The sequence below is a fragment of the Hyaena hyaena genome, unplaced genomic scaffold (genome assembly GCF_003009895.1).
Source record: "Hyaena hyaena isolate Hyena2069 unplaced genomic scaffold, ASM300989v1 scaffold_775, whole genome shotgun sequence".
NCBI classification, from domain to species: domain Eukaryota; kingdom Metazoa; phylum Chordata; class Mammalia; order Carnivora; family Hyaenidae; genus Hyaena; species Hyaena hyaena.
Genome location: NW_024081400.1, coordinates 271,164 through 296,134, shown reverse-complemented (window position 1 = coordinate 296,134; position 24,971 = coordinate 271,164). Strand labels below are relative to the sequence as shown.

Genomic DNA, 24,971 nt, shown 5'->3' with positions numbered 1-24,971 from the left:
TCAGTATCTTCACGCCCAGTGCAGAGTCCAACGTGAGGCCTGAACTCACGACCCTGCGAAGAAGCCTTGAGCTGAGTTAGACACTTAACTGACTGAGCCACCCGGGTGCCCCTACACTATAAAGCTTTAATCATGTTTACTGGAAACGTATATAAGAGCTTCAGTTAGTCGTCAGGCCATTTAACTACTGCCATGACTTAAAGGCCTTCCCAGTACTGGCGATGCCTTCAAGGGAGAGGAATGATATTTCATTCTCTTTGGTCTCAATTCTCTTTGGTAGAAAACATAAAGTACGAATACTCTCCCTGCTTTCCTTATTTCTCTCTATCCCTCCCACGTTGGAAGAGTGTGCAGAAAAGGGCCACTCAACCTACAATCAAAACACAACGTAAGAAAATATTTCTTTCGAAGCTTGTGATGCTTGGTTGGGACAGGGGGAAATACACGTGTGTGGAGTTCATCTTTTTGGGAATCTGACAGCCCACCCCCGCCCAGGCCATAAACAGTGCAGGCTCCTAGGCTCCCAGAGCCGTGTGCACGTGACCCGAGCCCGGCTACCGCCATGCGTAACGGACGTGGCTGGACGGCTGACCCGATTTGCACCAATCAGATGTCCTCTCCCATCATTTAGGATTGAGACTGAGAAACAGTGAGTCAGTTGATTCCTCCTACGACCAAAACTATTGGATAAACTTGTTCGTAGAAGAAAGGCCTTATTTCGGCTGCTGTGTGCATGCCGGGGGCAGACAGAGTCTGGACGCAGAAGCAGAAGAATGAAACCGCGTGCACGCGCGAGGTGCAGTTTCTAGTTTTCAGTTCTTCCTGAGGCCTTGATACCCTCTCGCATTCCACAAAGTCTCACAGTAACTTGGGCTTCCTCAGATAGACGTTTGTCACTTGTAACCCGAAAGTCCTAATGCGTACGCTCTATGTCCCCCTTTCCCCAACTGGCGTATTATTATTAGCTAGGGTTTCAATTACTGAATTCCTAATTTTACTAAAACGGGAATAGGATTTCCTACAACGTAACTGTTACAAGTAACTCGCAAAACACAAAGCGACAGCGAAGTCTGTTGCCTGAAAGAGAAGCTCTGAAAAGGTAAAGCAGTAAAACGCCGTCTTACTTCGAGATGCTCTTTCTTATGCACTTGGATAGCCTTCTCTTCAGAGAGCCCGCAGCAGCCATACTCCAGGGGAGTAAACACTGTAGTCGGAACATTGAGGTAATCGCACTGAAAGACAAACGAGTTACGTCTGCTTAGTTGGGGACACTTTTCACAGGAAACATCGACCTTAAATACATCTACGGAAGGAGAATAAGGAAGCCCGGTTCAACGTGACAGATTTGGCCATATCACCGCTTTGGGGACTGTGACGTCACCCTCAAGGGTGGGGTGGGGCCAGCTCTCCCGGAGCCCCAAGCTGACTTCCGTTTCTGAAACAGGGCATTTGAGGCGAAGTGCCTCGACAGACGCGCTCTAAAATGTCTTCTTGCCTTCCCTAGGATTCCAGACCCTTCTCTGCCAGCACACCTCTACCAGGCGACTGAGAATCACGCCTTTTCGCTGGGAGCTGAGGCCACCCTTGGCCGTTCACACAACGATGCCGCAGAGGGGCTGGGCGAAGAAGTGTTTCAACAGTGCGGGATGGCGTGACTGCCCTGGACCATCGAGGGGAGATGGTGCATGTACGGGGTGGGGGTGGGGGGGCTGAAAAATGGGGACCAGGATCTCACAGGCCCTGCGCCTCTGGCAGAGCCCCCAGAGAGCCCTTGCCAGACTAAGGCAGGGCGTGCGTGGACATCACAGGGACACTCCAGACCCGGAGCCCTACGCGCATCTACTGGCAGCTCTGTGCGCCTGCCTCTGGGAAGGGGCGAGCCCAGGTGGCATCCTGCCTGGAAGAGAGTGTCTCTGGGATACCTGGAGAGAACTGGAACACACTGGTGGAAGCATCATAAAACCTTTGGGTGCAGAGAAGGCAGGGGCAGAAAGGCTGGAGGGGACAACCAGAGACCGAGGTCACTGGCCTGTCCATCCATAGCCCCTCAAGGGGCGACCCTGCACACAGCACTACGTGTCCCCCCCAACCTTGCCAACAGGTTGTTGGAGATTAGGTCAAGGCTGACAAGAAAGCTGACGCAGAAGCTGGCCAGAAACCTACATAGAAAAAGATAAGCTACGTTAATCAGTTCTTTCTTCTGCAGGAAGATGAGCTAGAGGCAAAGGAAGACTCTCTCAGCGGCAGCGGGACCGGAAGAAATGCACCTGTGGAGCCGTGGCCACGCTCGGCCGGTGGAAGAGCGCCCCGTGAGGCCCCCTCCTGTGCTGGGGCCCCAGGGCGGCCGTGACCCCGGACCCAGTTCCGGCTCCACATGCAGGGCGGCCCGGGCCGGGAATGCTTCTTATTCAAAGGCGCCGTGCATTTCAACCCAGAGTTACAGGCTCCTTGTAGGAAACCGCCTCAGTCTGCGTAACATGAAGGAGTGTCTACTTTTCGTGACCCCGAGCAAAACCAGACCAAAACGCCACCCAGTATCCTTACACCAATGAGGCCGACGAGACACGTCGGCCTAGAATCTCTACGCTACATGCTCTAAGACCGCTTCACTTTGCTAACCTGCAAATCATGGATCTGCTGACACCAAGGGTTTTCTTTGTTCCAACATGAAGGAATCACGTAACCACAGGGACCGCCTTCGTCTTTTCTGAGTTCTCTTAGGCCCTCAAATATCCATCAATTTGTTTGCAGTTGAACCTTGAATAATGTGGGGGTTGGGGTGCTGAACCCCATGCAGTCAAAAATCCATACATAACTTTTGACCCTCCCCCCACAAAAAGTTACCTACTAATAGCCTACTGTTGACTGGAAGCCTTACCAATTAACACAAACGGTCGATTAACATGCATTATTATGTTGTACGTATCTTATGCTGCGTTCTCACAATAAAGCAGGTTAGAGAAAAAAACGTTATGAAGAAAATCATAAGGAGAAGAAAATACATCTGTCGTACTGTCCTGTGTTTACTGAGAAGAATCTACTGTAAGTGGCCCCACACAGTTCAAACCCATGATGTTCAAGGTCAGCTGTCCTGACCAGCAACTGACCCCGGGTCCCACGACTTACAGGGAGGGCTTATTCTCAATGGATGCCTTTTGTCTCCTGCTTCCTAACAATTAAGAATAATCAACAGGAAATGCCTCCATGTTCCTTCCTTCCACCGGAAACAGTTTCCCCACGGGGCGCCTCGGTGGCTCAGTCGGTTAAGCGGCCAACTTCGGCTCAGGTCGTGATCTACGGTTGGTGAGTTCAAGCCCCGTGTCGGGCTCTGTGCTGACAGCTCGGAGCCTGGAGCCCGTTTCGGATTCTGTGTCTCCCTCTCTCTCTCTCTCTGCCCCCTCTTCTGCTCGTGCTCTGTCTCCCTGTCTCTCAAAAATAAATATATATTAAAACAATTTTTTAAAACAACAGCAACAAAAGTTTCTCCACATCTCAGACCATCTCCTCCAACTGAAGTTGACTTCATCTGGCCTCTCCTGAAGGCTTCCTTTCGGTCCTATACCTTTAGGCTCACTCTTTTTAATTTTTTAATGTTTATTTATTTTTGAGACAGAGAGAGAGAGTGTGTGTGAGCATGCAAGGGGCAGAGAGAAAGGGAGACACAGAATCTGATGCGGGGCTCGAACTCACGAACTGTGAGATCATGACCTGAGCCAAAGTCAGAAGCTCAATCGACGGAGCCACCCAGGTGCCCCAGGCTCACTCTTTCTTCATGCCCTAGCCACTCTGCTCCTCCGAGCCACCTTGATGGGCTTCTCAGAGCACTGGGCAACTACTCTACCTCCATACACCCCAAAGCTAAATGCACTTCAACCTTGTATGTCCAGCATCCCATGTCCCACCCAATGATGCCCGCAGACCCGCGTCCTAGCTCCCCCTCATCCAGCAACGCCTCCATGCATGGAGGTCTTCAGTCACCACCTTACGAGGCACCTGGTGTGATAAAAAGGCATCCTTTACGAAGCACGTGTGCTCAGAACGCCTCTGAACTGAATCATGCAAAACAGAGAAATCCAGAATACGAGACATTCTATAAGGAAAGTAGCCTGCATTCATCAAAAATCAAAGTCATGAAAAATAAAACAAGCAGATAATTCAAGGCAGGGGGACCATGTCAGACTGAAAGAGATGTAAGCCTCACAAGAGCTGAATGTACCTCAGGAAGCAAACCCGTGCACATGCGCACACTGAATGGAGGAAATCCGAGCAGTACTGCGTTTTTGTTGAATTTCTTAGAATAATGGAACTGTGATAATGGAAGTAAAGATCCTTGTTCTCTCAGAAAACACAGGTTGAAGTATAAGGGGCAAGATGTCATTGATGCCTGCCACTTACCTCAAAAAGCTCTGGGGAAAAAATTACATGTGTATACACACACATATTCAGAAAAGGAGTGAGTGCCAAGAAGGCAAAGCATTAATAACCGGGGAATCTGGATGAAAGGGCAATATGGGTGATGGTCACTATCCTTCCTGTGGTTTAACATCTTTCTTTTTTTTTTTTTTTTAATGTTTTTTATTTATTTCTAGGGGAGAGAGAGAGAGAGAGAGAGACAGCGTGAGCAGGGGAGGGTCAGAGAGAGAGGGAGTCACAGACTCTGAAACAGGCTCCAGGCTCTGAGTTGGCAGTCAGCACAGAGCCCGACGCGGGTCTCTAACCCACGAACCGCGAGATCATGACCTAAGCGAAAGTCGGACGCTTAACCGACTAAGCCACCCAGGCGCCCCAGTTTAACATCTTTCTAAACAAAATGATGGAGGAAATAAAGTTCTCAACAGTTCCCACTGCCTGGAGAAGGCCTTTCCAATTTGTTATTGTGGCATCGGAGATTTTTTTTAATACATTTTTTTAACGTTTCTTTATTTTTGAGAGAGAAAACAGAGCGCGAGTGGAGGAGTGGCAGAGAGAGAGGGAGACACAGGATCCGAAGCAGCTCCAGGCTCTGTGCGGACAGCTCAGAACCCACAACGCCAGGCTTGAACCCACGAACCGCGAGATCGTGACCTGAGCCGAAGTCGGACGCTTAACCGACTGAGCCCCCCAGGCACCCCGGAGTGCTGTAAGTATTCTAGAAGGGACAGCTCCTTGTGTGGGACACAACACTTAGCATTGCCACCCCCACCCGTGCCCTTCCTCCGCCAACACTGGCACGTGTCCAGAACGTCTCGTGAGGCACGCTGCCTCGGGGTGGGAGCAGTCGAGCACGCTGCTCGCCGTCCGAGAGCAAACCGCGCCCGGCGGAGTTCCGTGCCCGCATCTGCAGTGTCTCCTTACCAGAAAAGCCCTGCGCTTCCTCAGGTTTTAGTTACTCATCCTACGAAGCCTGTCTCACATCTTTGATCGAAGACAATGAAAGGTGCAGGAGACGGGAGCCATTATCTCCTTCGCACTTGGCGGAGGGGAAACGGAGGCAACCCGGCCAGGCTCACACAGCAGTAGGCACTGCAGTCAGGGCCAGGGGCCGACCACCCACGGGGGACACCTTTTCAGGCCAATCAGTTACAACTAACTGCCCTTGTTACGTTACTCGCCATCCCCCACCGACTCGGGAAGCCCTTTGGCTCTGGAACCTTGTCAGTCCTGCATACATCACCTAGCATGACATCTTGCACACGGCACTCAAACCATATTCGTAGAAAATCATTAGTAAATACTAATTTATCTGTGAGGAAACCTTTACTTGCAAAATAAGCACACAAGTGTTGCTGTTTTTTTAATCACAATTTTGATTTCGAGATCACCTCAAAAACAACAGGAGGAAACTCACCTTTTCCGAACGGCCCCCAAAGAGTCTCCGAGCCAGCAGCCTGCCTGCCTGTATGGCAACAGGTGTGAGTTCAAGTTTACCCTCCAGAATATCCCCCACAGCGTAAACGTAGGGCACATTGGTCTGTTCCACATCGTTGACTGGTATTTTGCCACTCCTGGTAGGTTTTGGAAAGGAAACAAAATACATTATGGCTCACTCTGTGCTGCTGATGACTAACACTAACTATTCCAAGAGAAAACGACTAAACACATAGAGCAAAGACCCCCCCCCCCCTCCAAGAAGTGATGCACCTCAGGTCATCAATGTCTATAACACCAATGGCTAAAATCATAGGGGTTTCTGCAGCCCCCCCAAAAAAACACCTTTTGGGTTGGTGAAACCACAGTCATTTTCTGGATGTCAAGGATATTTCCAGATTTCCCCCAAGTCCCACTTAGAGCTTTGACATTTTTCTCCTTGCCTGACCAACGACATGAAAGTTCACTCTAAATCAGACAGTGGATGAGCACATTTCCACAACTTGTCTTTCAAGATCACGGTGTAACATATCAGTTCTTTAAGACACACGATAATCACTGATTAATGAAAAAAAACTGATATTAATAAAGAGCTGGCACAATACTTACTGTGGAATAAACTTAAAGCATTAAAATTTTGCATCTTAATAACTAAATGAGAATTTCCAAGAGTCGATCTGCAGAAACACTGTGCTTTGTGCAGCAACAGGGCAATGGTCCCACGTGTACTCACTTCTCGTTGATTTTGACACCGATCTTATCCAAGCCCATTTTCCTCGTACAAGAGTCACGACCGATTGCTAACAAAACCTGTATTTAGAGCCAGATCAAAACCACGCGTGGTCAACATCAGGAATGACAGAGGCTTAGAACACACTAGAGATCTTTCAGATGTTAAAAGGAGAACAATATTAGGAACACGCTGTGCCAGACCTATTTCATCCATTTAGATGAAATAGATTCCATCTAAGTAACTCTATGTTACGTGCTAACTTGTGTCCCTCCCCCACAAATTCACATGGTAGAGCCTAGGCCTCCAGAGCCTCAGACTGTAATGTTTGGAGTCAGGGCGATTAAAATGTAGGCAAAATGAGGCCGATAGGGTGGGCCCTCACCTGGTATGACTGGTACCCCTATAAAAGCAGGTGATTAGGAGACAGAAGGCACAGGCTGTGAGGCAACCGCAGAAGGACGCAGGGAGCAGGCACCATCTGCAGGCCACAGAGAGAGGCTTCAGAAGAAACCAAACCTGCGAACACCCTGATCTGACCTCCAGCCTCCAGAGCCGTAAGAAACTCCATTTCCATTGCCATGTTTTCTTATGGCGACCCCAGCAGACGAACACACCCTACACTCACCACAGACACCGGATCCACCGTTTGTAAACTTCCCATAAATTAACTCAAGACCCAAATGACTTCACTGGTAAGGTCTACCAAACCTTCACTAAAAAATAATACTAAAATGCACAAACTTCCAGAAAAAAAGAAGGGGGAGTACTTCCTAAGTCCTTTTTATGAGCCCAGCATAAACGACAGACACAGAAATCAAACAAGGATATTAAAATAAAATTACAAGCCAATACTCCTCATGAACATAGATGCAGAATCCCAATAAAAAGGTAGCAAATAAAATATGGCGATATATAAAAAGGATAATGGGTCATGACCAAGTGGAGTTTGTCCCCTAAATAAAAATTTGGTTCAACATGCAAAAATCAATCAATGCTAAAACCTCTTTGAGGGGCATCTGGGTGGCTCAATCGGTTGAGAGGCTGACTTTGGCTCAGGTCATGATCTCACGCTTCATGGGTGTGAGCCCTGCGTCGGGCTCTGTGCTGACAGCTCAGAGCCTGGAGCTGCTTCAGGTTCTGTGTCTCCCTCTCTTCCTGCCCTTCCCCCGCTCACACTCTGTCTCTCTTTCTCAAAAACAAACAAACACTAAAAATTTTAAAGAAAATTCTAGGCTCAGATGGTTACATCAGTGAATTCTATCAGACGAAGAATCAATTCTGATATTACAAACATGCTTCCAGAGAACAGAGAAAGAGATAATAAACTCTAAACTTCGTTCATAAGCCAGAACAACCTTGATACCCAAATCTGAAAAGTTCAATATATGAAAGGAAAATTATGAGCCAATATGATTCATGAACATAAATGCAAAAATCCTAAATAACCAAATCCAACAATATATTAAAAGAACCATTACCAAGTTGGGTTTATACCAGGATTAGAGTTGACTGAATGTTAGAAAACTGATGTAATTCAACACAGTAACAGATTAAAGAAAAAAGTCTTTTGATCAACAGCTACAAAAGAAACACTGGTACAGCCAAACATCCACTCAGGATGTTTAAAAAACAAAAAAGAAATAACCAAACCCTTGGCAAAGAGAAATGAGAAAAATTCTTTCACTTAATTACTAACATCTAATAAAATCCTGCAGCAAACATTACTCTTTAATGATGAAACACTGAAAACTTTCAGTATTGACAACAAGAATGCCACTTGTCCTTTCGTGGAGGTGCTAGCCAGTGCAGGTATGCAAAAAAAAAAAAAAGAAATAAAAAGGAAAAGAGCAGACACAGAGGCGCCTGGGTGGCTCAGTCAGTTAAGTGTCCGACTTCGGCTCGGGTCATGATCTCGAGGTTCATGGGTTTGAGCCCCGCGTCAGGCTCTGTGCTGACAGCTCGGAGCCTAGAGCCTGCTTCGAATTCTGTGTCTTCCTCTCTCTCTGCCCCTCCCCTGCTTGCGTGCTCTCTCTCTCTCAAAAATAAACATTAAAACACAATTTTAATTAAAAAAAAAAAGAACAGATATATTCACGGGTCAGAGGATTGAATATTGCAAAAAAAAATTACCAATCGATTTTATATCTAATGCAACCCTAATAAAAATCTTAACTGAGGTCGATTTGTTTTCCTACTTATTTTTTTGACTTTGTTGATTCTCCTATATTGTTTACATTTTTAGCAAAAAATATTTATGAATACATCAGTAGATAAAACATAAATGTATCATTATGTTAAAACTCTAGGCTACAGTATACGAAAGACATGGTGACATCCAAATATCAGCAACTTAAATTACAACGATTGCCACCCAATATAGCCCATGGACTAGTCACACTGTAGATTTTATATTGTTTCTTTTTGAAAATAAAAAGAGCTTGGTGCTCCTGGGTGGCTCAGTCGGTGAAGCATCCGACCTCGGCTCAGGTCATGATCTCACGGTTCATGGGTCTGAGCCCCACGTCGGGCTCTGTGCTGACAGCTCAGAGCCTGGAGCCTGCTTTGGATTCTATGTCTCCCTCTCTCTCTGCCCCTCCCCCACTTCTGCTCTCTCTCTCAAAAATAAATAAATGTTTAAAAATAATTAAGAAGTAAAAAGATCTTTATTGCTGTCTCTGACTGTAAGATACACTCAATTTTTATTGAAAATATTCAAATGCCCAAACATAGAAGATACCTAATGCCCCAGAGCTAAGTACTTATAACCGCCAGGTCTATCTGCTTCCAGATTTTGTTCTTGGCATAATTACACCTACATGTATATTTTCTTACAACATTTGTCACGTACAATGAAAACTACCAAATAGCAACAGCTCAACTACCTGCTATCTTTATTACGGTCTTAGAGTCAAAAGAAAAAAAAGTGAAACTGGTAGAATTTTCCCATAAACTTCATCTGTGCTCACTTATGAGCATGTTCCACCACGTACCGCTTATAAAATAAAAACTTACTGTATTATATTCTCCTTCAATAGTTTCTGGCCCTTCGGTGGACTTAGCCACTACTTTCAGCTTTCCAGGTGACCCTTTCTCCAACTGCTGAACCTGGTAAGGATAAACAATGTAATCATTCTGTCTAAACCTGACAGAAAATAAATGGGTCACAGGGTGCATGCACGTGTGTGTGCGTGTGTGTGCGCGTGTGCACGCGTACGTATTTAGGTTTGTGGACTAAGTAAGGATAGAGCAAAAGAGGACTGTCACACAATACAATTCGGAGGTCGGACTCAATTAATGGATTCGTTGGTGGTAATATAAAAGGAGTGAGGGGTGCTTTCTAGCTCCGGGTTTAACAAATCGCATGGCCTCCAGTACCACTTACTGAGTGCCGAGATAGGCCAGAAAGACGAGCTGGAAGAATTTTTCACTTTTGTCTTACTAAAGTTGAAATGCTTATGAGGAATTCAAGTGGAGATATCCCACAACCAAATGTATAAACGGGCGTGGGGTTCAGGAGAGCTGTCTGAGCCGGACAGATAAATCTGAGAGCCAGTAGCATCGAGGTAATAAAGTACGGACCAGAAGAAGACCGCCCAGGTAAAACGTGCAGAGAGGAGCAGAGGGAGCACAGGTGCTCTGACATCTACAGGTTGAGGGGACGCAGAGCCCGGGCTGCGGGACCAGGAAGGTCAAGAAAGGAGAAGGTTTCAAAGCGGAAGGCATGTCAATTTCACAAACGCTGCCCGGTTATTACATGAAGGACAGAGATGTGACCTTGGCTTTGACAGCATGGAGTTTGTCACTGACCCCGCCATGCAATTGCACAGGAGCAGCAAGCATGGAAGGCTGAAGTGGGACATGGAGGCAAGAAACCAGAAGTTTCCTCACACATGGGAAAAGACAAATGGGGACTCAGTCAGAAGGGCAGAGGCGGGAAGGGAGGGCTCATTTGTTGAAAGAGGAGAGACACTGGTGGGAAACGGGGAGGGGTGAGGACGGCTAACTGAAGACGGGGCACCCCTGGGAAAGACAGAGAAGGTGGCAATATAGACCAGGACCTGAGGGGAACAAGGACACCTTCGCGCACGGAGGCGAGGTCGGGGGGACACGTGGAGGTCAGTTTTGTAGACCGGAAGGTGGGAGCACTATCTTGAAGGTGTCTTACTCAGTGCCGACTAATTTATTTCATGAAAGAAATGGATTAAAGGCAGGTAGAATAAAAAAAAAAAAAAAAACTAGAGAGAGAGTAAAAAACTAAAAACAAAAGGAATTTCCAAACGCCTTGCAGACTCACCATCACAGGTATAAATTTTCTTAAGAACTTGACGCCATGTTGCTCCATGTAGGAACCCACTCTCTCTGCCATTTCCTGGTCAAAGCCGCGAAGAAGGATCGAGCGCACCATAACCGTGACATCTAAGCCGAGTCCGGAAAGAAATCCCGCGCATTCCAGAGCAACATAAGATGCGCCCACCACTAATGTTTTGCCAGGACAGTAAGGCAGAGAAAAAAGGTCATCACTGAAAAATAAAAACAACAAAAGGGACGCCCAGGCAATAAAAATGAAATGAATTATTTAGGTTTCGATGCACAGGGGTCTTCTGTCGGCTGCACTGCAACGTGGCGCTTGAAGGAAGACACATTAATGGAATCAGCCTTCTGGAGTTTGTGATGGTGTCCACGGTAGATCTTTCAAAACCAAATTGGTGGATCACAAGTGAAGGTATTTTAAAAATGAAATAGGATAGAAACCATTAGACAACATTATACGTGATAAGAAATATTGTTTGGTTTGAGCGTGTGTGTGTGTGTGTGAATCTGAACACCAGTACAATGAAAAATGCACTTCTTAACGTGCATCTGGCCAAAAAAGTTTGAAAGTCACTGTGGTACGTTTTACAATGTCCTCTTTACAGCCATCCTGGGAAAACTATTGTGCCATCTCGGCATTGAGGACGGCCACGTTTCTCCTGATCAACTGGGTCGTCGGCACATAGACACGAAACCCTAAAGCTACTTGCATTTACTTCTTTGCTTCGGCCCCCGTGAAATTCCCAGACCTCACTGAGCAATTAGCTAGAATCATACAGCAGGTATTCGTGCATCAATTCGACCTTATTATTTACCTAGCCTGGTTTTCTCTCGGCTTCGTTACGTTAACCACTGTTTGTGTTATACTTTTCAGGTGTCGTCAATGCAAATCTTCTGCGAAACGATATCAGAGACTACATAAACTGGAAACATAACCAGAACGCAACTTGCGGTTACAACAGTCTACTTGGTCTTACCTAGTAATACAGTACTCTTTATCTCCTGGGACCCCCAAATACCGTGGCCTTTCACCCGTTGCTATGACAAACTTTGCAGCGGTGTAGCAAGTTTCCTGTCCTTTTCTGTTGGTTGCCTGGAAGAAGGAAAAGTAAAGCTCACTTCTTCTGGCACCACCGTAGAGTACGAGACACCCTGACGACTAGCGACAACCCTCACAGCCCTTCCCACCCGACAGGCACGCACGTGTACACGCAGTAGCGCAGGGCGAGGAGCGCGACATAGGAAAGACCAGTCTCTATAGAACTGTAACCAGGAGAGCCCGGCGCAGGGGGACTGGAAAGCCAGCCAAGGATGGCTTTGAAGGTGGGTGATATTTCAAGTGCAGACAAGACAGTGCAATGATCTGGGAAGAACGGAACCCCACAGAGAGAACAGGGCGTATAGAAAGCACACAGACCTGAAAGCGGCTGGTATCTGGGGAGCAGCAGGTGGCCTGAACGTGGCAGGAAAGGAGGGTACAGGTCACGGAGAAGGAAAACACGTTAGTGCCGAGCGTGAACGCCTCAACATGCCATTGTAAAGATTCCGGCTATGGGGCGTCTGGGGGGCTCACTTGGTTGAGTGCCTGGCTTCATCTCAGGTCGTGATCTTGTGGTTCGTGGGTTCGAACCCCACTCCAGCTCAGAGCCTGGAGCCTGCTTTGGATTCTGTATCTCCTCCTCTCTGCCCCTCCCCTGTTCCCGCTCGGTCTCTCAAAAATGAATAAGTTTTAAAAATTTTAAAGATTTCAGCTATGGGGAACCAGGAAAGGTTATTCACTGTTTGCAGATTTTCAATTCTATGAGTAGTTCATAAATACATCTTCATCGAAAAAATTAAAAAACCAATGAAGGTGCTTAAACAAGGTGGTTTAGGGGCGCCTGGGTGGCTCAGTCGGTTAAGCATCTGACTTCAGCTCAGGTCACGATCTCATGGTTCGTGGGTTTGAGCCCCACGTCGGGCTCTGTGCTGACAGCTCAGAGCCTGGAGCCTGTTTCAGATTCTGTACCTCCCTCTCTCTCTGACCCTCCTCTGCTCATGCTGTCTCTCTCTCTCTTGTGCATGCACTCTCTCAGAAATAAATAAAACATTAAACAAATTTTTTTAAATAAAATAAACAAGAAGGTGGTTTAAACTGTGGTGTGGAAGGAGGGCAGCCCGGAGACACGCACCTTCTCAGAGGATCTGGAAAGAGGCAGACAAACACAGGCTGTCGGAGTGGAGGGAGAGAAACCAGAAACTAACTAACTGAGGAGACACCGATTATCAGAAAATGTGGGAGCAAGAGGCAGCTACGGCTGTGAACGACAGGCTTCTATTCAACCAAATGTGCTGGGCAGGTCACGATCTGGGAAATAAAACTACCTGGCCTGTATTCCTGTCATGTTTCGTGTGACTGATAGAATTCAAACTGGCTGGCGTGCGGTTTCACAAGGGCCAGCTCACAGTGGGCCGCCTCGTACCTTTCCAGAGGTAACGAGTGACTACTAAATAGCCTCCAATCCCACCAACAACCCTGCACGCTGGGCTGTGAAAGCAGAGCTCAAAATTAAACCAGGCGCTGAGGTTGTACGCGATGGTCGTTATAACGCCAGTGTGAGATTTTTGTGTTCATCACAATGATCTCATTTTCCTGACGTACTGATCTTACGATACATAAACGTGACGACGTTTGTAAGACGACACGCTCACGTTCATACTACTTTCGTTAATGCTTTTAGGAGTAACATATTGGAGTCCTAGTTAAGGTTTCATTTAATTTTTTCTAATTATTATATTTTTGGAGTACCGCCGACACACAATACCACATTTAGTTCCAGGCCTACGACCCGGTGACCCCGCACATCCATGCCTGCTCTGGGCTCCCCGGCGTCGCTGCCATCCGTCGTGTGACATAACAATGCCACTGCCTCTCTTCTCCAGGCTCTACCTTTAGCCCTGTGACTTACTCATTCCATTCTGCCCATCCCCCTAAGGTTTCATGTCATTTAATTTTTTAATTTCTTTAAATGTTTTATTTATTCTTGAGAGACAGAGTGCGAGTGAGAGAGGGACACAGAATCAGAAGACAGGCTCCAGGCTCTGAGCTGTCAGCACAGAGCCCGACGCGGGGCTCGAACCCACGAACCATGAGATCGTGACCTGAGCCGCGGTTGGATGCCTAACTGAGCCACCCAGGCGCCCCCTAAGCTTTCATTTTAAAAAAGAATTGCTAAAATTTTTAGTTTTAGTCTTTGAAACTTCCAACTATTTAAACATTTGCTCTTAAGATAGTAATAGATTCAAAAGGCAAATAATAACCTCAAATTTAAGGGCTCTGTTAAAAGGCAATTACTTCAGCTTAGCAGGGCGTGTGGAATCGACACTGGGGAAGCAGTGCACGCGAGGCCGTGTGTGCAGACACATGGAGCTGTCAGATCAAGGCGGGTGCCAGCAACAGTGACGAAAAGCAATGGACACACGGTACCTTTATTTTATGATGCTCGACAAATTCTCCATAGGCATTGACATAGACCACAGACTTCTCCCTCAAGGACAGCCGGTGGCCCCAGTTGAGAGAGCCGATGTGGTTCTGAATCGCTTCCGTCATGGTCTCCCAGTTGTGCTTCACTGAAAGAAATCGTCAGAGTGAAGGCATAAGGTGGATTTTATTTTTAATGCTCAATCAGACACAACCACGCGGAAGCCACACTATAGACTGCTTTAAGAATCAAGAAGTGATCGGGGCGCTTGGGTGGTTCAGTCGGTTAAGAGTCCGACTTTGATCTCACGGTTCTTGCGCCCCTCCATCAAATATTTACATCTGATTTTTCCACATCGTGTAAGGAAGGGTCCATTTCTTTGCTTAGTTTAACGACAAGCTTTTTTTTTTTTTTTTAAAGCCATAACAGATATGAGGTTTTTATCAGCTGCCTTTGGAGCTAGAATCCAGGTCATCACGTGGGCTTTAGCATCCCTACTATGGTTTCCTAATGACTCATTCGTGTGCTTCCAGATTGAATGCTCAGAAGTCACCATGCATCCCTTTAGTCACCGCTGGAGAGGATTTGCTAATGCTTTTCCTAGAATTCTGGTACCTCTATGGGCTACGGCTTTCTATTTTTACACTCTTTTTGTATCATTGTTATGTCAGTATCAAAAAAAAAAGTGGACCCTTCTATTTCTTCCCAAGCTCAAGAGCAGTTTGAATAGAGAAAAGGTGTCTCTTCCTTAAAGAGCTGAGGAACCTTACACGTGAATCTGTCGTCTCTTGAACTCTGGAGACTGGACTGTCCTTAGGCAATGTTTTCTTTGATGATTCAAGTCAATTTGGGTCATTCATATTTTCTTAGAATACAGTCCCTTTCATTGGGATATTTAAAGTTCTTCCCACTAATTTTACATTGAATTTGTTTTAGCTCTCTCTTCCTAAAGTTGTATTTTTCTCACGCCTGATGTTACGTATTTGTATGAATTCTCTCTCCTGTGCCCCTGACTGGATTTGCCAAAGGTCTACCTACTTATTTGCATTTTCAAATATATTCTTGGTTCTGTTCGTTGATTCTATTTTGGGGAGGGTGCTAACTCATTAATTCCTCAGTCTGACTGTCTGACTGTGTGTGTGTGTGTGTGTGTGTGTGTGTGTGTTGCCTTGCCTTGCAAGCTTTGGTATGCATTTCCCTGATAGATCTTTTCCCATCTATTTAGAAATGTCCCATCAATTTTAAATAGGAAAATTTAAATTTGCATTTAAAATTTTTAAATGCTTATATTCTCAACAATTATCTCTTTTGGTTTTAGCGGTGTGCCCTGTAAACAAGCACATGGATGAATTCTGTCTATGCAAACTGAGACCCCTTTGGCTTTATTCTAACATGTAAAAGACTGCCCTTATGTCTGTATCTTGCTTTCTGGGTTGTTTTTTGTTTGCTTTAAATGAGTGCCATGCTGTTTCTTTCTACAACTTTCCCTTCCCTTTTTCCTAGAAGTTCTTTATTCAGTTTCGGATCTGGAAACTAGGTATAGGTATACATTTTAAATTTATTTCAATTCATATTTCTCTACCAACATCAAGAACGAAAGCATCTAGAACATTCTCCCAGACCAAGATTTCAGCATGTTTTCACTTCCTTTCTCTTACCCCCTAATCTACAGACTCCTCTTGGCCATTCCAGGAAGCCTATGCCTAAAAACTAAGCTCCAAATTCCATGGGATGGCTAGTTGGCGATTTCTTAGTGTAGCACCTTGAAATTAACTTAGAAACATTCTGTCTGCGGAACTTTGAGGAATTTAATGCAAGATGTTACTCGCTCCAGGAAGTTAGGAATATTAAGTGCTTAGATGAGTTCAAGGATATCACCTGGCCCTTCAGGTGGGGTAGAGCGGCATGGGCATCTGCCGCACTGTCCCCCCCAGAAAGTACAGAGTCCCAGCGGTGCGGGGCAGTGTGCACAGACAGGACGGTGCTTCCCGACACACCAGGAAGTTCTCAGCTCGTGGGGAACCCTGCCGCGGCGTGTCGCCTGCACACATCCCTGATCGGCCATGCCCATCACAGGCCCCATGCGGTTCTATCCTTCGTGGCTTTTCTCTGTCTCACGGTTTTCTCCCTGCTTGGCCATGATTATTTTAGAATTTTAAAAACAGGGTATAAACGCTTTTAATTTTTTTTTTAATTTTTTTTTAATGTTTTATTTATTTCTAGGAGAGAGATAGAGACAGCATGAGCAGGGGAGGGTCAGAGAGAGAGGGAGTCACAGACTGAAACAGGCTCCAGGCTCTGAGCTGGCAGTCAGCACAGAGCCCGACGCGGGGCTCGAACCCACGAACCGCGAGATCATGACCCAAGCGAAAGTCGGACGCTTAACCGACTAAGCCACCCAGGCGCCCCGATAAACGCTTTTAATTTTAAAAGGAGACTCCCTCGGGCTTGGGGCTGACAGCTCAGAGCCTGGAGCCTGCTTTGGATTCTGTGTGTCTCTCTCTCTCAAAAATGAACATAAAAATATTTTTTAAAAAAATCTAGGCTCTCTGGGCTTCTGTGACGCAGGCTCCTGGTTTTCCTCGTCTTCCTCACCCACTCCTTCTCAGGATCCGGTCTGTGTCTTCTATTCTCCATCCAGAGGGCCTCCCTGGGCCCTCTCAGTGGTCCCTGATGGCAACCACCACCCGCAGTGTGGGCGGCGCGCCCCGGCCCTGATCAGGCCTCTCTCGAGCACAAACTCTCCCCAGACAGTGAACTCCGCCGGGAGGTCCCGCAGCGGCCCGAGGCGGGCAATCCACGCAGGACGCAGGATCAGTGGCAAGTCCTGGAGGTGAAGACGACCCCGTAGCTGACCCGACAAGTGCAGGGACCTCATCTGATCTACAGCCGGACGGACAGCTCCCCGAGGAGGTAAGCGGCTGGGGAAATCTGTCCGTGAGGAGTCTGTCCAGCCACAACTCATCATGCGGAACCCCAGCCACGCCCGGCCACTAACTCACACCTGCCGGTGCTTTCGAGCTCGGCCAACACACTGCACTGTCACCTGGTCCCTCGCCCTGGATTCCTTCTTCTCCTCCACCCTCTACCCCACCTGTGACCTGGGGGGCCTGGCAAATCACCTGTACGCAGTTCTCCCATCAAAATCTCTGGGGAAACAGACACGTGCTTGAATTTTTTTTTTAAATTCCATATACGTTATTCTAAAAAGACAAAGCCACCAATCCACCTCTGGCCTGTCAATTCCAGGCCTTAAATCGTCGAAATCCACCTCATACTCTCAGACCGAATTCAGCCTTCGCCCAGGCCTGTTGCTGGGTCAGGCAACAGCAGCCCCGAGCACCTCGTCTTTGGGCTTGCCCCCTCCCCACCTCCAGCCTGCTAAATTCCTTAGTGCCCCCTGAAAGATCCAGAATCCAAACTGTGGTTCAGGCTCCTTGCCTACAGACGCTCCTCAACGGCTCTCTTACCTTCTTTGGGGTCAATCCTCACTCCTTCCGAGGGCACTGAAGAGCCTTCACCACCTGCTTCTCTGTCATCTCATGTTGCCAGCATCCCTCGGCCCTTCTCCACGCCGGCCATTCATCACCCCCCCCCAATACTCCGTGCTTTCTCACAGCTCGGCAGTTCAGAGCACGCTGCTTCCTATCTTCGGTGCCGCGCTCTGTGGCCCTCGAGATGCAGCTCAAGGGTCACCTGGCCCACATCAGACTCTCAAGGCCACGTTAAGTGCCCCTGAAGGCAATGCTCAAAGCCTCACTGTGAATTACAGCGCACAAAACTGCTTCTCTTCTCCTCTTCTGACAGACCGTGTCTGCTTAAGGGCAGGAGCCGTATTTCCTCCTGTGTCCTCAGAGCCTGCCCTCTAAGTATTTATCGCGTAAATCTGGTTTCTGTCTTTCACTAACCAAAGACCTAGCCAACCACGGGTAAAGTAGAAAATGTTATGACAATAATGGATAAAAATGAGATAATGGCCCTGGCGATTCTATTTTCTTTATACCTAAAGGGAATCTGAAAACAGCAATTATTCTCTCTCGTGTTCTGTAAAGGGTCTCTCCCTGGGCACCCAGCCCCTGAGAGCAGGGCCAGGCTTCAAGCAATTGCCTCTGACTCCCTTGGGCCAAAGTGGGGTCCTAATGAGTGTTCATGAAACGAATTTCAGACTCCCCTACAGAAATATCAATGGCACGTCTTCCTCTAAGAAACTCATTCTATCGGGGCGCCTGGATGGCTCAGTCCGTTAGGTGTCCAACTTCAGCTCAGGTCATGATCTCGCGGTTCGTGGTTTGAGCCCCGCGTCGGGCTCTGTGCTGACAGCTCGGAGCCTGGAGCCTGTTTCAGATTCTGTATCTCCCCCTCTCTCTGCCCCTCTCTGCTCGTTCTCTCGCTCTCAAAAATAACTAAACGTTAAAGAAAAAAAAAAAACCTCATTCTATCTTCTTTTCTCCCAATCCAAATTTTTATATACGGTTACCCACCTTGTTGACTATACTCCCAGCCAAATTTCCTGGAGTCATTTAATGCCTGTCCCAGGAGGGCAGCCTGATGCATCAATTTCTTAGGAACACAGCCCACATTTACACAAGTACCACCAAGACCTAGGAAAGAAAAGAACGGTTTTACGTTTCCTCCGTGTCTGAGTCCGCGTATATGTGTTGTACATCTGTGCGGAGCAGCCGTGGTTGAGACAGGTGGCTGGGGGGCCAGCCTCACGATGCGGCACAAAAACATGCAGATCGTTAACCCCAACTCTGTAACTGAGGGCGTCTGAAGGACACCCAAGGATGAGCAAAAATACGGCCGTGCACGCCAACAGTTTTCTAGGGAGAGAATCCAAAACTTTCATTTGGTCTGACCCCTAAAGGGATCAGAACTGTGTCAGATTAATTCGACGGATACCAGACCGAGGGCCAGAACGCCAGCTTTCAGCCCTTATTCTCTGTAAGTCTGACTCCTTCTCTGAGCTAATGTTAGATCTGGTGCATGATCCCTGGAAACACCACTCTGAATCTTGAATGGCACAAAAACAGGCCATGTTGGGGTGCCCCGGGGCAGGGCACGGATCAGAAAACTCCATCTTTGATCACAGTCTCTCTTCTGGTCATCCAGAGAAGTAGGACATCTCTGGACAGGAGAGTAAGGGGAAAGAGGGAAAGAGGAGAGAAGGAGAAAAAAAAGACAGGTATATACACACATTTTAAAACATTTTTTTTAATGTTTATTTATTTTTTTATTTCTGAGAGACAGAGACAGCATGAGCAGGGGAGGGTCAGAGAGAGGGAGACACAGAATCTGAAACAGGCTCCAGGCTCTGAGCTGTCAGCACAGAGCCCGACGCGGGGCTCGAACCCACGAACCGTGAGATCATGACCTGAGCCGAAGTTGGCTGCCCAACTGGCTGAGCTACCCAGGCGCCCCTAATGTTTACTTTTGAGAGAGACAGAGTGTGAGCAGGGGAGGGGCAGGAAGAGAAGGAGACACAGCATCTGAAGCAGGCTCCAGGCTCCAAGCTGTCAGCACAGAACCCGACATGGGGCTCGAACTCATGAACGGTGAGATCATGACTTGAGCCGAAGTCGGATGCTTAACCAACGGAGCCACTCAGGCGCCCCATATACACACATTTTTTAACTTCCAAATGTTACAAGGAAAATCAAGACAGATTAGCTTCACTGTATGAAACTCTTTTTTTTTTGAGTACGTTTGAATTTTAAACACGATTTTCATATTGTGTCAGGATTCTAGCAGGAAATGGGACACCCTCAAGCTGGGAAACAGAGGCGAGTTTATAGAGAAACGATTACAGGGGTGTGGGCAGGAAGAGCAAAGAGCAACAGAACGGTGGGAGCCATTGCCAACCCCATGTGAAGGGGCAAGCACACTGAGCGCGCGACACAGCCCACAGAGGGGCGGCCGTGATAGGGGAGGTGGCCTTCCCCACCGGCAGCGACCAGCAGGGAGGGACCGGCAGAGAATGAAGACCTTCACCTCCACTTTCTTACCTCCTTCTATCCCCCCGTGACCTCTAACTGCCCAAGCCAGAGGGCAAGGCTGCCAATTCGCCAGCCTTCTGGGGCACGGAGTGGGGTAGAGACATGAGAAATGGATCTGACACAGGAGCGGAAAATACCCAACACAGAGTCCGTGTGTTCTATGAGGGGGAACGCTCTCATCTTCAGCGGGAAGCTCACTGTGCACTCTACTGAGTGACCTGGACGATCACACACACGCATGAACTTGACTGACCATCATGCAGCTATGAAATGGACGCAGAAACACAGACTAGCGTCACGGAAAGCTCAGGTGAGCACCACACAGGATGTCTACGCTCTGACTGCAACTAAGTGGAAACGTTAGCGCGGGTGTGCATGAATTATACGGCACAAACGCTGGAATGCTGGAATCCCAGAATTCTTCCTTTTTGCAAGATGTCCCTTAGTTACTTTCGCATTCTCTTTCCCAATCGCCCCGTGTTAGCTGGATCTCAGGTGAGCTATTCAATCTCACGGAGGGTCACCTTCCTCACCTACGAAACAGGCCAGCTGTACCTCTTGGGACTGTTACGAGGACTACCTAGTTTGGGGAAAGCCAAAGACGTACGTAAAGAGCAGAAAACTACAAGGGTCACAACAAGGACAAAGTGCTTACCCCAGGACGTGCCCTGAGGTGACGGGACCACAAAGTCTAGCACCAGAACCTTCTTTCCCAAGATGGCGGCTTCCTACAAAGAAGAAAGAGAAGCAGCTACAGATAAAGGTCTCGTCATTTTCCTGACAATCCCCCAACCTTTCTCTCCCCGAAAGGAAAAGACTACGTAAGAACAAAGTCTTTTCTTTTTATTAGTGCAGTCAGAGCTCGGACTGGAACATCGAAATTGGCTTTTCTAAAGGAGGGGAAGGAGCGCGTTCGGCCATCGCCAGGAAAATTACCTCCAGGCCTCATTATCGTCATACCTGAGCACACGCCAGGCCACCGGAGCCCCCCCCAATGACAATGAGGTCATAATCGTACGCTGAGTCTTCCTGAAGGAGCTTCTCTAACAATCCGCTCTGATGTGCCTACGGTTTAATCAAAGGAGAGAGTATGGCAAGACCTTTTAAAAAAAATCCCTTTCTTTGTACCCTATGCTTAATCAGCATGGATTCCTTTTCGAAAACTCTTCAAAACAGTCTCTAGTTTATCCAAGTTCGAGTTGTAAATTCAAATGGTATTCAGACAGGGCCCGACTAGACAGAACGTATACATATGTTTTTGTTCACTATCACCCGACATCTAGACGTGTGTCAAATGACCCACAGGTCACGGCTTTATGGCAGGTGAGGTCATTTTCCTGGGTCTAATCATCAAAATATTGTAACCCAGCTCAGTAAAATATAAAATAGCCACGCACCATTTTTCAAAACTCTCTCTCTTCGGTTCACCTGCGGTAGGCTTTATTTCGAAAACTATTCCTCTGCGTTATCAGCAGGCTATGCAGTTCACAGTTTTACCTGGTTTCTCCCGAAGTGGCCTAAATTTTGCAGCTTCGTAGTAACCTTCTATACAACACAAAATTGTGCTTTTGCCATCAGCAGTGGTCATAAAGGCTGGCTCTGGCCAAAAAACACCGTGTGGCACCAGCTTATCCTGGGAAGCACAGTGTGCCAGCAGGGGAGGGGCAGAGAGAGGAGACACAGAATCCGAGGCAGGCTCCAGGCTCCGAGCTGTCAGCACAGAGCCCGATGTGGGGCTTGAACTGTGAGATCATGACCTGAGCCAGTCGGACACCCAACAGACTGAGCCACCCAGGCGCCCCCAGTGGAAGAGCTACTTAACTACAGGACTCAGCGCGGGCCACGTGGCCCCCAGAGGATGGGGGTCCATGGAGGCTTTGGGCACATTCTAAAAAGGACTCCTTTGGCCTCCTCTGACTTTAGCTGCCCTCAGGAAAGTATGTCTCCTGAGCATTGGCCATGCAAGGCAGCTTCTCTCATAGGAAATGGAACTGAGCACTCTTCATCTCCAGATTCACCATCTGACATCTTCTCCGAGTTACGCCCGGCAAGCCCAGCACTCCCAAAGGTGTTTAGGGACCTGTAGTTAAGGCGCACACCACCACGGGAACCGGGGGGTAGCTTCTGTGACTAACGAAGCGGGTTGTTACCAGGTAATGATGCCGACCATACGCTGACAAACACCGCAGGCAATCTATTTTCCCAAGAAGATGTAATTTTAAGTTAAAATCTGAAACAGAAGTATTTTGTCACTGACTACGACCGCTTACATACATACATAAAAACGATAAAGGAACAGGATTTTTAATAAAAGTCAGCACTTCTAAGATAAGGATCTAACTGAAGAAGAAACAGCAATCTTATCTATCACCAGTTTCAAGATTATCTGATAACCATCTTACACACTTTCCCATTTCACAACTTCCAAAAGACAAATGAAGAGACTCCGAAAAGCCATTCTCTCACCTCTTCTGAGTAAATGTGAAAACAAACTTTGAATAGCATTAAAAACACAGAATACTACTATTACCTGGAAAGTTCCATCGCATCCACCCAAATGCACTTTATTCACAAAAATATTGGGCACGGTTCTCTGATTAGTGATCTCTGACAGCATTTCTTGAACACTGGCCCCATCATCTGAAGAATGAAAACTTAGATATGTAAAAACATTGAAAGAGTGCCAAACTTTTGGGAGTTGCAGAGACAAGCACACACCCATGAAACAGAAAAGGTCAGTATTTACATATATTATATATTACATAACTTCACGAAATGATGACAAGGAAACACCCACATATTTTCAAAGGAAACCTTAAAGAATAAGGGCGCATCTACAAATTCACTGAATGCAAACCCTTCTAAATTAGATGTTGATACGTTATTCAACGGCCATGCCAAGACAAGTAGCTAAGAATCCTCCTTAAAGAGCAATTATCAGGATAAATGCTGCTTCAACTGGAATACTAAAAAAAGAAATACTTTCTGTAATTACACGTGAAAAATCTTTATGGCCCGTTGTCCGAAATGTATCCTCTACCCTTAAAAATAAAACAAGGTCACGAGGACTTTCGACTCCCTCGTTCGGTATGCGCTGTAGAAAGTCTCAAAGATTCAAGAACATTCCATTTGTTAAGGAGGCATGGCAAAAAGGAGTTGGTGAATTCTGGTGAAGGCAGAGGCCAAAGTGTTTTCAGTTGGCTAGCCTGGTCCCCCCACCTTTGCAGACCACCTGTGTAAAGTGCTCAATTACTATGAGATGGATGGATGCAGGGATGACAAGAACTCAAATACATGAAGCTGAAAAGTTACTGTGCTTCCCCTCGTGGGTAATACAGTCAGGAAATAAGGGCAGTTTCTTTTCATTTATAACAGCTTAATCTCCTTTGCCAGAAAGTTGGCAGACACTTACGACATGCCTCAAGTGCTTCAAGGTTAGCAGTTTATACATCTTCCTCCTGTCCCTTCCCTCAAATAGGAAAAGCATATAAAAAAAAAAAAATTTACACCCATTTATTTGTCATGTAGCGTTCTGTTTTCTGTATGGTTGAATGTAGACAAAGACAGCTCGCCTAACTCCAAGAGACAAGAGTTAAATTGGATTGAACAAAGCAAATGCAAAGCAGTCGGTCTTGCTGATGTTCATATTACAGACAAAAGTATATACTGCCCATCCTACTTACCAACTTGATCAAGTTCCAAGATATTAAACTGAACTCCCAAAGAAGAAAACAGTTCTTTAACCTGTAACAAAAATTGACCTGGGTTTTACTCTCACGAAGATTCAACAGAGTTATGAAATATGGCATTAAGGGGTTCAGAGGCGACGTCTGGCTCTCTCAATTGCAGCCAACGTTGTATTTTAAGGTCCACTTTTCACCATTCCTTAACACCCTTCATGCCCTCAGCCCTCCAGAGAAAGCCCAGATGTTTTCCTTCCGGGACGGCGACATCGGGAGCTTGGCAGAATCGCTCCCTGGTGAAACACCCACAACTGGTGAAAATTATTAAAGAAACAATCACTTAAAGTCTCTGGGAACTGTCCCAAGGGCACACAGCAAATGACACATTTGGTCAAGAAAATCTGGGAGGTCAGAGTCGGTGTTTCTTGAGCCATGACCTGTACCCTCCCTCCCCTGCCCAAGGTCAGCTAGATAGGAGCTCTACTTCAAGGGTAGACAAGAAAATAAAGCTCCCTGATCCCTGAAATCCCTGTCACCAGAAGGGGCAGGCCACTGGCATGTCTTAGTCTCCTCACCGCTCTGACTGGCAAAGGCTATAATTCCTGGAGTGAGGCTAACCACACTGGGCTCCCTTGCTCTCTTCTTTCACCAGCCCCGGCTCAGAGGTCTGAAAATATCATACAGCAAGGTTTCAGGCTGGGGGAGGTACACCAAGTAGACCTGAGGCTACAGTCCCCGCCCAGAACCCTGCTCAAAAACAAGGCTGTCAAGCCAAAAGAATCAGGTCACTGTCCCACCCCAAGGCTCTGGAGCAAGGTCGCAGAGATTCTCCCCAGGGGAAGAGGTGAACTAAGATCAGAGAGCACCAAAGCTCTATCCAAAAGAAATGACTTTATTTGAAATCGACTGGGGGGGGGGGGGGGGGGGGGGGGGGGGGGGG

General features: G+C 47.1%; 1 protein-coding gene across 2 annotated transcripts in view; it reads right to left on the bottom strand.

Annotated features, from left to right (window-relative positions):
• TXNRD3 (thioredoxin reductase 3) overlaps positions 1 to 24,971 on the bottom strand; it is a 55,732-nt gene that overhangs the window by 17,393 nt on the left and 13,368 nt on the right. Inside the window, exons 2-13 of one of the 2 annotated variants that reach the window (XM_039218534.1) lie at positions 24,032 to 24,092; positions 22,879 to 22,988; positions 21,309 to 21,413; positions 21,004 to 21,076; positions 18,834 to 18,953; positions 14,358 to 14,500; positions 11,869 to 11,984; positions 10,875 to 11,100; positions 9,593 to 9,685; positions 6,581 to 6,657; positions 5,828 to 5,984; positions 1,125 to 1,232 (exon numbers count right to left, since the gene is read on the bottom strand). In XM_039218534.1, coding sequence (XP_039074465.1) covers positions 1,125 to 1,232; positions 5,828 to 5,984; positions 6,581 to 6,657; positions 9,593 to 9,685; positions 10,875 to 11,100; positions 11,869 to 11,984; positions 14,358 to 14,500; positions 18,834 to 18,953; positions 21,004 to 21,076; positions 21,309 to 21,413; positions 22,879 to 22,988; positions 24,032 to 24,092 — 1,389 coding nt within the window. The remainder of the gene's footprint in view (positions 1 to 1,124; positions 1,233 to 5,827; positions 5,985 to 6,580; positions 6,658 to 9,592; positions 9,686 to 10,874; positions 11,101 to 11,868; positions 11,985 to 14,357; positions 14,501 to 18,833; positions 18,954 to 21,003; positions 21,077 to 21,308; positions 21,414 to 22,878; positions 22,989 to 24,031; positions 24,093 to 24,971) is intronic. The other variant, XM_039218533.1, reaches the window with a different exon arrangement.